This window comes from Gekko japonicus, unplaced genomic scaffold (genome assembly GCF_001447785.1).
Source record: "Gekko japonicus isolate JY-2015 unplaced genomic scaffold, Gekko_japonicus_V1.1 scaffold744, whole genome shotgun sequence".
NCBI classification, from domain to species: domain Eukaryota; kingdom Metazoa; phylum Chordata; class Lepidosauria; order Squamata; family Gekkonidae; genus Gekko; species Gekko japonicus.
The window spans coordinates 166416-177621 of NW_015165258.1; the positions used below are offsets into that span (position 1 = coordinate 166416).

General features: G+C 49.1%; 1 protein-coding gene across 1 annotated transcript in view; it reads left to right on the top strand.

Moving 5' to 3' along the window:
- The first annotated feature begins 271 nt into the window (after positions 1–271).
- Positions 272–11206, top strand: part of AGBL1 (ATP/GTP binding protein-like 1) — a 346662-nt gene continuing 335727 nt past the window's right edge. The window contains exons 1-6 of the mRNA XM_015410173.1: positions 272–284; positions 1122–1192; positions 2708–2824; positions 2923–3509; positions 7530–7613; positions 9829–9906. Coding sequence (XP_015265659.1) covers positions 272–284; positions 1122–1192; positions 2708–2824; positions 2923–3509; positions 7530–7613; positions 9829–9906 — 950 coding nt within the window. The remainder of the gene's footprint in view (positions 285–1121; positions 1193–2707; positions 2825–2922; positions 3510–7529; positions 7614–9828; positions 9907–11206) is intronic.

An 11206-nucleotide genomic window follows, 5' to 3' on the forward strand; every position in this document is an offset into this window, starting at 1 on the left:
TGCAGAAGATGTTTACATTACCTACTGCCAGACGCTTTACCTGGAGATGCCAGGGTTGAACCTGGGACCTTCTGCATGCCAATCAGATGCTCTACTCACTGAGCTGTGGCCCCACCCCTGTAGCTAAGGCAATGTTTAAAGGACCTCAGAGTTCTCCAGTTTTCCGTTTTAGGTTTTGCTTTTCACTTCAGTAGCAATCGAGGGGCTCCAAAGTTGCCTTCTGCCCACCATGCTGATGATACTGGTTTTGGGGAGACCCTAAAAATCAAGAATGTCTTTAAAATGTGAGCTGCAGTACGTTGGGAAATAGCTTAGAGGTGACCAGTGTTCCCTCTAAGCTGAGTTAGTGTGAGCTAGCTCACAGTTTTTTAGCCACTGGCTCACACATTTTTGTCTCAGCTCAGGAAGGAGGGCTCCAGAGCAAACTAATTTATGCAGTAGCTAAATCGCTTGCTCACAACTTTAAAGCCAGTAGCTCACAAAGTAGAAGTTTTGCTCACAAGACTCCACAGCTTATAGGTAACATTGGAGGTGACCATTCCACCACCTTTAGCCTGTGGTGAAATTCTTTTTGTCTTTTTTATTTTTGGGGGGCCATCAAGCGACAGCCAACTTGTGGCGACCCTGTGGGGTTTTCAGGGCAAGAGATTTTTAGAGGTAGTTTACCACTGCCTGCCTCCGTATCACAATCCTGGTATTCCTTGATGGTCTCCCTTCCAAATATTGGCCAGGGCTGACCCTGTGTAGCTTCTTCTTTTTGGTGGGTATTTGTGTGTGTGCTTGCATGCCTGGAAGTCATGGCCATTTCTGGTGACCCCTAGTGGGGCTAGGATGTTTTCAGAGAGGTGGCCTGATAGCCTGCCTCCACACACAGAACCCTGTAATTCCAAGGAGGTCTCCCTTCCAATCACTTGCCAGAGTTGGTCCTGCTCAGCTTTCGATATCCAAGAAGGGCTTGCTTGAGCTATCCAGCTCGGGGCTGACCCTGTTTAGTTTCTGAGATCAGAAGAGCTCAAGCTAGCCTGCAGGAGAAGACCCAGATGACGGGTCATTGGATCATCTGCATGGGCTCTCATACGGGTTTTTAGACAGTCTCTTGATCTTTCATTTGTTCATTTCAGATGGTTGTGAAGAAGATGGAGAGGAGGTCGAGAAGGACTTAAATCACGAGGAAGTAGAAGTCAAGGAGGAAGTAAGCTTTGTTTGGGATTCTGGGTGATACTGAGATAGCCTTTCTTGTTTTAGCCAAACCCCTAGGCACGGATGCTTAACTCCTCCACGGGACGAGGATCGATCAGACATTAATACTTAGGGATCTTTGGTTATGGCAGTTTTGGAGAGGACCCTGCTTATTCTCTCTCTGCAAACAACTGCCAACCCAAAAGTTTTATTTAAAAACCAAGAAAATGCTGAAGCCAGATTCATCAAACAGTTAGAAGTGTGGAAATGCAAGTAACATGTAGGAAGAAGTCATGTGGGTAGAAAGCTGGTATCCCTGTCGGAAAGCTTGAGAGGGCATGTTCTCTGTGCCACTGCAATTACTTGCCAGTAGAGGGAGCTGTTGCCACTCCTCTGCTGCACTATAGTGACACCAAGGCAGATGGCCAGAGGATAGTATTGCAATGACCGACTTAGCAGGGATCAGATGCTAGAAAGGGCCACTAAGGTGCTGTGCTTGTGTGTTGTCCCTCAAGTAGCCTTTTTCAGGGAGGGCTGTGAAGCCCACAGTGGGGGTTGGCCGGATATCCTGCCCTCAGCTCCCATTGCCCACCACCACTTCAAGCAGTAGTAGTGGGAAATTCTTTAAACCCGGCAGCATCGTGTGTGTGTGTGTGTGTGTGTGTGTGTGTACATCACTTCTGGAACAAGCCCAGAAGTGACATGGGGTAGCTCTAGGAATCTCCAGAAACTCTATGGTAAAACCGTACCTTATCATACCTGGTGATTCCTAGAGGTACTCTGCATCCCTTCAAGATTTTTACTGGAAATGATGTACTGCCACAGCTGGCATCAGGCCTCCCCATGCCTCTGCCCACAACCCTCCTGCCAGTTGCTACGGTAGTTTCAAGTTGGTGCACTGTCAGGGGGTGGGGGTGGCAGTGAGCCCCAAGATGGTGCCGATAGCAAACATCCTGACTTTCCTCTGCCTCTTTGGAGCAGGAGAGTCCAGGAGGCGTTGTCTTTGGGTCTGTAGGGACTACACATTCAGAGACAGCATCAGTGGAGGATGCTGGACTTATTTGTGTTTGGTGTCAGCAGCCATTTTGTGACCGTTCCCTGTTAGGGTTGCCACCCCCCAGGTAGGGCCTGGAGGTCTGCTGGAATGACAGCTGATCTCCTGTCTACAGAGATTAATTCTCCCGGAGGAAATGGCTGCTTTGGAAGTGGATTGTATGGCATTATACCCTGCTCAGTTCCCCCCCCCCCTTCCAAACCCAACTCTTCTTAGTCTTCACCCCCAAATCTCCAGGAATTAACCAACCTAGAGTTGGCAACCTTGTGGCAGCCAATTTGTGGTGGCACCTAGTCTTCTTCTCAGTAGTGCATATGGGCCCACCACCCAAGGGGTCAATGGCATTGGGGACCCCTGTTGCTTTAGACGAAGCCCATTCCCATTGATCAGAGAACAACCTCACATTACAGGGCAGGCTTCTATAGGATTTGGGGGTTCTTTCTGCGACTTCCTTCCTGTCTCTTATTTTGAAAGGATGATGATTTAGAGACGGATGTTGAGAAGCTGATGTCCAAACCAGAGCTTGATCGACCAGAGTCAGAGCTTGAACAGTACCGGGCAATGTGTTTGGAACTTTCCTGCAACTTTCTGGTAAGACTATCCCGGTCTGGGGCACTAAATTACAAATTCTACAAGGTACTTTACAGAAGGGGACATGTCAGGTTTTGTGTCTTTTTCCTGTTGTCAAGGAGTTAAAATCTCAGGCTGAAGATGAAATGAGCTCTGAGGATGCGACCGGGACTCCAACGCGCTCCTGTCTCAATGTGATTCCAAAGGCTGCCCCTATAAACCACCAGCCAAAAGGTGGAGAGAGAGACCAAACTGCTAACAGGAAAAAATTACTCCAGAAGGCTTCCAGAGTTCCAGTGAAGAATTGTGTGAAGAAGGAAAAACCTTCTCATGAACCTAGAAAATTGGCTCCTGATGAACTGGTGCCTGTGCTGGACCCCTTCCAGGCTCAAGACAAAGCCGATACAGCCAGTCTGAACCCTCTTGCCAAAGATGTCTCCTGCAACATACAAATTGGCCGGGCCCATTGCTTAAACTCCTGTGAGCCTGGTCTCCAAGGAGCTGTGGGGGCCTCTGAGGTCATAAAAAAACTCCTAGAGAGACATCCAGGGAATATTCCTTTCCATAACCCTCGCCTCTACATGGCAAAGGCGGGATGCACCAAATCCATTCCAGACTTCAGAGTGCTGGCATTTCCAGATTTCTGGGGTCACCAAACTCTTCCCTATAGTCAGTCTATACACCAGAGGAGGATCAGCATCCCAAAGTAAGTCTGCATGACTCCCCCCCCCTTTACAAACAGAGGGGGGGAGAACCACAGAATGTTTCGTGCTGGCTCATCTCCCTGCATCCTTGATCAAGAACCTGAAGAAGAGCCCTGCTGGGTAGGGTTGCAGCCCTGGGCTGGCAAACCCCGGGGAGTTTTCTTCTGGGGGTGGGGGTGGAGCATCATGCCGCCCAGGGCTCTTTTTTTAGAAAAAGCCCAGCAGGAACTCATTAGCATAATAGGCCACACCCAACAGCAGGAACTCATTAGCATACTGGGCCACACCCCTGACAGCACAGCTCATTAGCACATTAGGCCGCACCCCCATGTTACCAGAAGGGTGGTCATCCAGCCACACCCACCTTTTGCTTCTTATTCTGTTTACCTTGTTTGTTGTCAAAACCCAGGGGCTCTTTTTGTAACAGGAACTCCTTTGCCTGTTAGGCCACACACCCCGAATGTAGCCAATCCTAATAAGTTTCTGCTGTTGGGTGTGGCCTATTATGCTAATGAGTCCCTGCTGGGCGTGGCCAACTCGGGAGCCAGCCGGAACTCCGTTCCTGTGCGTTCCTGCCCAAAAATAGCCCTGATGCCGCCCCCTCTGGGAATTCCCCCAGACAGTATTGATTAGAGGAAATTCCTAGAGTGTTGCAGACTGTCCGCCGGATGTGACTTTACAGCATCCACAACGTCCTCCCCTCCATTTTTTCTTCTGTTGCTTGGCTGAGCGAGCATGGGCAGTGGAGTCTGGGGGCAGGGACGTGCCCGCCACAGGTGGGCAACTGGTAACCCTGTTGCTGGATCAGATCAGTGACCCATCTTGTCCAGCAACCTGTTTCACACGGTGGCCAACCAGTTACCCTGGAGGGCCTCACACAGGGAACAGAGGCCAAAGCCTTCCCCTGTGTTGCCTCACAGCACTGATATGCAGAGGTTTGCTGTAGTCATGGGTCATTTCCTGCGGGAGCGCACAGGAGCGGAGCTCCGGCAGTAAGGAGCCCAGGGGGCGGGCACATGCAACAAGCCCTGCCCCCTGCTCCCAGCAGCCTTCAGTCAGGCCACGAGGAGCAAGGAGCAGCCAGGTAAGTTGCAGAGCCCCCCCCCAGCCCACCTTCAGGTACAAGCTCTCCCTCCTCTGTGAGGGCAGATCTGCACGTTCCCCCCCCTCCGGCAATACCTACCAATCCAAAACAGTCCAGTGGAGCCTGAGTGGTGGGTGTTGCCTTCTGACACACTTTCGGTGATGCCAGGGGGTGTGGCATATGCAAATAAGCTGTGCTAATGAGTTATGCTAATGAGCTCCTGCACCTCTTTTTCTACAAAATGACCCCTGGCTGTAGTCATCATGGCTAGTGGCCACTGCTGGACCTCTCCTCCACAAACCGGTAGGATGAGCTGTGATCTGGGAGAACCTCCTTTCAAGCCTGATCTCTGCCCTGTATTCCTTGGCTAGAATTTCTAGCCTACCTTACAGGGACATCGTAAGGCTTACAAGCAATGTTTCCCACCAAGCTGTGGAGCAATTATTCTGCTTTATGAGCTACTGGCATTAAAGCTGTGAGCCAGCGATTTGGCTACTGCATAAATTAGTTGGCTCTGGAGCCATCTTCCCTGAGCTAAGACAAAAATGTGTGAGCCGGAGGCTAAAAAACTGTGAGCTAGCTCACATTAACTCAGCTTAGAGGGAACACTGCTTACTGTCAGCTAGCTGCCATTGAAGTCTGTGGATAGAAACCCCCCCCTCTCCTCTGGCATTTGCGCATGCCTCTTGTGTGCCCTGTGTGTATCCCTGTCTCATGCATTCCATTCTATGGACGCTAGTGTACGCTTATCTGCAAGATTAACAGGTGTGGAGAAGGAGCCGCTTTGCTTAGACTATAATGAGCTGGACCGTGTGAAGCTTTAATTGTTTATCTTTATAGAAACGTTGCTTCTCAGGCTTTTGGGCGCGAATACGAAAGTCTGCCCGCGCGGCGGGAACCAAGTCTATTGGTTATTAACGGTTTGAATGTCATTCATTATCCCCTGCTAAGCCCGTCTCAGGTACTCTCAACAGTGCACTTGTTCCTGCTCTAACATGGCTTTAATAAAATACTACTTTGCGTAAACGTGTATTGGACTTATAGCTGTGAGGGATCGGACACTTACAAGGTAACATGTGAAGCGTTTTGGTCACTGGGCCCATTATTATTCTGTCTGCTCCGTGGATCCTCATCCGTTTGCTTCCATTGCTCAGTCCTACAGGCAAGTGCATTGCAAGAGAACCGAGCTGGCAGGGAAAGGAAGTTGGTCACCGAGTTCCACAGGGCCTGTAAGGCAGAGATGTTCCACCAAGCATGTGGTTAAGGACAGCAGTGGTTCGGCCAGTTAGTAGCCTCTCACTCTTCTCCTCCCTGTCATTGGGGGTCAGATTTGTACTGCGACGCCATATAGGTTTTATGCTTTTTGTATACCATCTATTGTGTTAAGATTTCTGTATTTTATTTGTATACTTTAGATTAATGGACTGTTTTTATTTTTCTTGATGTAAAATGTTGTACCCCACTCTGAGCCCACTTGATTATTATTATTATTTTTTATACTTTCAATTTATTAATCGCTTTCCCCAGTGGGCTCAAAGCGATGTACAGTTACACATTTTAGACAGGGGACTAACAATGTTCATAGGGGATAGGGAAGACAACATATATTCATTTTAATTGCACACACTGTCACTGCACGGCGCAAACATCTTCTGGCTTGGCTCAGTCATTTTCCGAATGGCTGCTTGTAACATCCACTGCAGGGATTTTTTGTAGCCGAGAAGTTCTTCTGCCTTTTCCGAACCTCGACCAGGATGTCCCGACCGTCAGCTAACACCCTCCCACAAGGGAGATCGGTGTGCCCACCCTCTCTAAGGAGTGGTTCCCATTTTATCTACTTGCCGAAGCTTTCGAATCGCTGGGTGGACGATGAGCTGGGGACAACAGGCTGGCTGCTCACACCAGCGCGGGGCTCGAACTAACACAGTTTGGATGTTAAGACAGTGGGATATACCCACTGTGCCACCGCTTGAATCTTACCGCTTATTATTAACAACATCAACTACCAGTACAGTAAATTTAGAGTCATAAGCTATAAGTCTGAACCTTTTTTTTTGCCATTCTACGTATTTGACTAAGTGTGCGTGCACATGAGAGCTCATACCATGAATAAACCTTTGCTGGTCTTAAAGGTGCCGACTGGACTCTAAATTTGTTGTACTGCTTCAGACCAACACAACTGACCAAGTGGATCTAACAACAACCCAGGTCGTATTCTCCCATGAGGCTTAAATTAGTGTCTCTGTGGTGCACTGGTTAGAGTGTCAGACTAGGATCTGGGAGACCGGGGTTTGAATCCTTGCACTACCTGGGAAACTTGCATGGATTATAGGTCTATCAGCGGCCACTAGCCATGGAGACTAAAGGGAACCTCCACATTCAGAGGCAGTAAACCTCTGAATATTTGTGCCAGAAGGCAACATCAGGGGAAGGCCTCAGCCTCTTTGCCCTGCTGTTGGCCCTCCAGAGTAACTGATTGGTCAGTGGGTGAGAAAGGAGGCTGGACTGATCCATCAGGGCTCTTCTTAGGTTCTTATTACCTTGGGCCGGTCACTCTCTCTCCCCGAGCCTCACCTACCTCACAGGGTTGTTGTAAGAATAAAATGGGAGAGAGGAGAATGATGAAAGCCACTGTGGTTCACCACTGAGGAGAAAGCAGGGTTGTAAGTGAAATACATTCATAAATAAGTTTGCCTTTCGATCAGTCTTTAATGCAAATAAGCTGGACAGAATGCACGCCTTCTGCAATGCAACCTTCTCGTCTAGCATTAATGACATTTGGAGAAAAAGAATTTGGTTATTGTGAAGGTTTTATAGAATCAAGGGTGCAAGGGCAGAAAGGGAACCTTGTAAAAGCATTGGGTGCGGGACAAGCATTTTCCTTCTGTGTGTTGCCGAAGTCCATAAACCAGCTCAGGCCTCCTTTTCCTCTTTGCAGGGCCAAAATATTTGAAGACATCCGCCGCATCATCCAGCCCGATGATACAATAGATCGAGTCATCTTTAACTTAGATGGTCCAAGGTACTAGTCCAGAGTGATGTAGTGGGGAGCACAGGTGTGAGCATCAAACAGTGCACAGCAGTGCCCTTGTGCTGCCAAGCTAACAGCATAAGTACCACCCGTTGTACATCTGCCATTGTATGCCACTTTGTTTCCTGCTGGGATTTTCCAAAACAAATTGGACACTAGGGACTGCGTGTTAGTAGCCTGATTGGCCCAAGCGCCCATGACAGCCATTTTGTGATTGGCCTGGTCCTCCATGGCAGCCATTTTGTGGTGGCACCCATCCTCAAAATTCTACCAGTCCAATTCCAATCCCAATTATCTTTATTGGCATAACAATAACTTTAAAAAGAAAAGATAACAGTGCAAATCAGCCCATATGCCAACAAAGAGAAACGATCAAGAGTACAGCGATTTGTAACATTGTATATAGTGATAATAATAGGGCAAAGTGATAAACGTTCGGAGCAGTAATCTCGAGTATCACAGTAATTAAAACAGTTACAGTAGGAAGCTTAACTATCCAAAGAGGAATCATAGATACACACCCTATCTCTCTCACTCACTTACACAAGTCTCTGCAGGCTCAGTGAGATTCAGGACCAATGTTCCCTCTAAACTGTGTGGCCTTGTGAGCAAAAATGCCACTTTGTGAGCTACTGGCATTACAGTTGTGAGCAAGCGATTTGGCTAATGTATAATTTACTTTGCTCTGGAGCATTCCTTCCTGAGCTAAGACAAAAATCTGTGAGCTGGAGGCTAAAAAACTGTGAGTCAACTCACCCTAACTCAGCTTAGAGGGAACACTGTTCAGGACCACTGGTCAGAGTCTGTAAAGCACCTGCACTGCCATCCAGAGCAGACCTGCGGCAGCCCAAACAGTCTACGTGAGATTGTTGGTGCATCTGCATTGCCTCTGCTTACGTGAGGGTCTCTTTGTGCATTATAAAGTCCTTGTGTTTGTTGAGCAATGAGGAAAGTACTTCTAAAGCAGATGTTCAACGGGAGTTCTGTGTCTTCTGGAGTCACACGTCATGATCAGGTTGTGTGGGCAGAAGCTCTGGCTGTTTTCTCCTCCTTAAAGTGCCCTTCTATCAGCTCTGTCTGTGAAATTGTGCCCATTAACGTGTGTGTGCTCAAGTTTTGCAACAGAGCCAATTAGGGTTGCCAGGTCCCCGGTCCGGGTGGGGGTCCCCCCACTTTTGCAGGCCCCTTTCTGCTACCAGCCAGTTCGTCGGGGGGGGGGGACAACCCGCCTGGAAATGCCCCTGAACGCAACATAATGATGTCACCCAGAAGTGACATCATCACATCGCCAAAACTCACATGGGCAAAAATCTATGGTAAAATTGGGCTCAAACCATAGAGTTTTGCCCCAAAACGAGAGTGTCACCTCGACATTGGCAACATGATGACATCATATCTGGGTGACGTCATCGTGGCGCACGTGAGAGAAGATTCTGGGAGAGACCCTGGAGCCCCACCACCACCAGCCAGGTAGGCCATGGCAACCCTCGAGCCAATAACGGCTCCACAAAGTGGCACAAAGGGGGAAGAAACAGTGTGGGGGAGAAGGCTGAAGACGGTTCTGTCCACTGTGCCCTGGTTACAAGGAGACAAGAGCATGTGTGAGTCTGGGAAACACAACACCACCATCGAACATCTGGTGCAAAGTCTTTGTGTCGTTGCTCAGCACCCATGAGGACTTTGTCATATTCTTAAGAGGCCCTACTAGGTGGTACCTTGCAGTGATGTCTCCTGCTTAGCAAAGGAAGCTTGGGCCTTGCATCTTCCAGCTATGTTGCACTGGAGAAGGAGACTTTTACAATCAGTCTACAAGAAGCACCAAGCATTTAGAAGAAGAAGAAGAAGAGATTGGATCTATACCCCGCCCTTCACTTGGAGTCTCAGAGCGGCTTACAAACTACTTTCCCTCCCCCTCCCCACAACAGACACCCTGTGAGGTGGGTGGGGCTGAGAGAGCTCTGACATAAACTGCTCTTTTTCAAGGACAGCTGTGCCAGAGCTTGTGACTGACCCAAGGTCACACCAGCAGGTGCAAGTGGAGGAGTGGGGAATCAAACCCGGTTCTCCCAGATTAGAGTTCGCGCACTTAGCCACTACACCAAACTGGCTCTCCTTCTGTTTATTTTCCAAGTGGGTAGCTGGAGCTGTCTCCTTCTGACAGAGGCCCTTAATAATCTGCTTGCCCCTTGTTTTCTGTCTCTTTAAGCTGTGATGCTCCAGAGTGCCTGAAATTCTTCTCCAAATTTGAGTCTGGGAACCTCTGCAAGGCCATCCAGATGCGGGAGTAAGTAGCAAAAGACTTCCAATGAGCTTCCAGTGAATCCAAGCATGCATCTGTAACACCCGTGTTCTCATATCAAGGTTCACCCTACACAAGAGCCTCTCCACTGACCACCACTGCAACCATTGCCAGCTCAGAAATTTAACTAACAAAGACCGTAAGAAGGTAGAACAAAGTCTGAGTCCAGTCGGCACCTTTAAGACCAACACAGTTTAATTCTGGGCATGAGCTTCCTGTGTGCCTGCACAAAATGTCGTTCTATTGCTTCAGACGAACACGGCTGCCCGCCTGAGTCTATCTTCATAGGAAGGTAGTTGAGGCCTGTAGAATGACATCATCCAGGGCTCTTTTTGTAGAAAAGGCCCAGCAGGAACTCATTAGCATAAATGGCCACACCCAACAGCCGAAACTCATTAGCATATTAGGCAACACCCCTGACAACACAGCTCATTAGCATATTAGGCCACACCCCTGTGTTGCCAGAAGTGTGGTCATCCAGCCACACCCACCTTTTGCTTGTTATTCTGTTTACCTTGTTTGTTGTCAAAACCCAGGTCCTTTTTTTGGAGCAGGGACTTCTTTGCATGTTAGGCCACACACCCCTACTGTAGCCAATCCTAATGAGTTTCTGCTGTTGGGTGTGGCCTATATTGCTAATGAGTTCCTGCTGGGCGTGGCCAACTCGGGAGCCAGCCGGAACTCCGTTCCTGTGCGTTCCTGCCCAAAAATAGCCCTGACATCATCCATCACTAAATTGTGATACAGTTTTAAAAAGGTATCATCCAAAGTCTTTAAGCAGTGGCTGGACAAAGATCATCGGAGCAGATGTGATTCAGGGTTCTCCCAGTCCTGGATTGTGAAGCTGGATGAAGTCACTTCCATACATTTTGTTTTTGTGCATCTTCTATCTTTACGTGGGCTGGGTGTGCCAAAGTCAGACACGAGGCCAGTTCCAGGTTGAGGAGGGCCCCAGGCAAAGAGTGCCTCGAGGCCCTCTGTCTTCCTAGGACCCCCCACTCACATCTTCCTTCCAGCCCACCCACATTCCCACCCGCCTATATGTCCTTCCCTTCCCCACCCGTTTGTGAGCCTTCGCATGGGCTGTATGGCCTTTCCCCAGTGACGCTGGGTGGAGTGTGCAGACGGGGACGCTACCAGCAATACTGCCGTTGCAAACCCCCCTGGGCATACTTCTCTGGCAGTGTGTGGCTGAGGGTCTGCAGCAGTGTGCCCTGCCAGAAACCCTGACCCCCGGCAGCTGCCACACCTCTGGGTATGCCGGCGTTGGCCCTGGGGGTGCCTG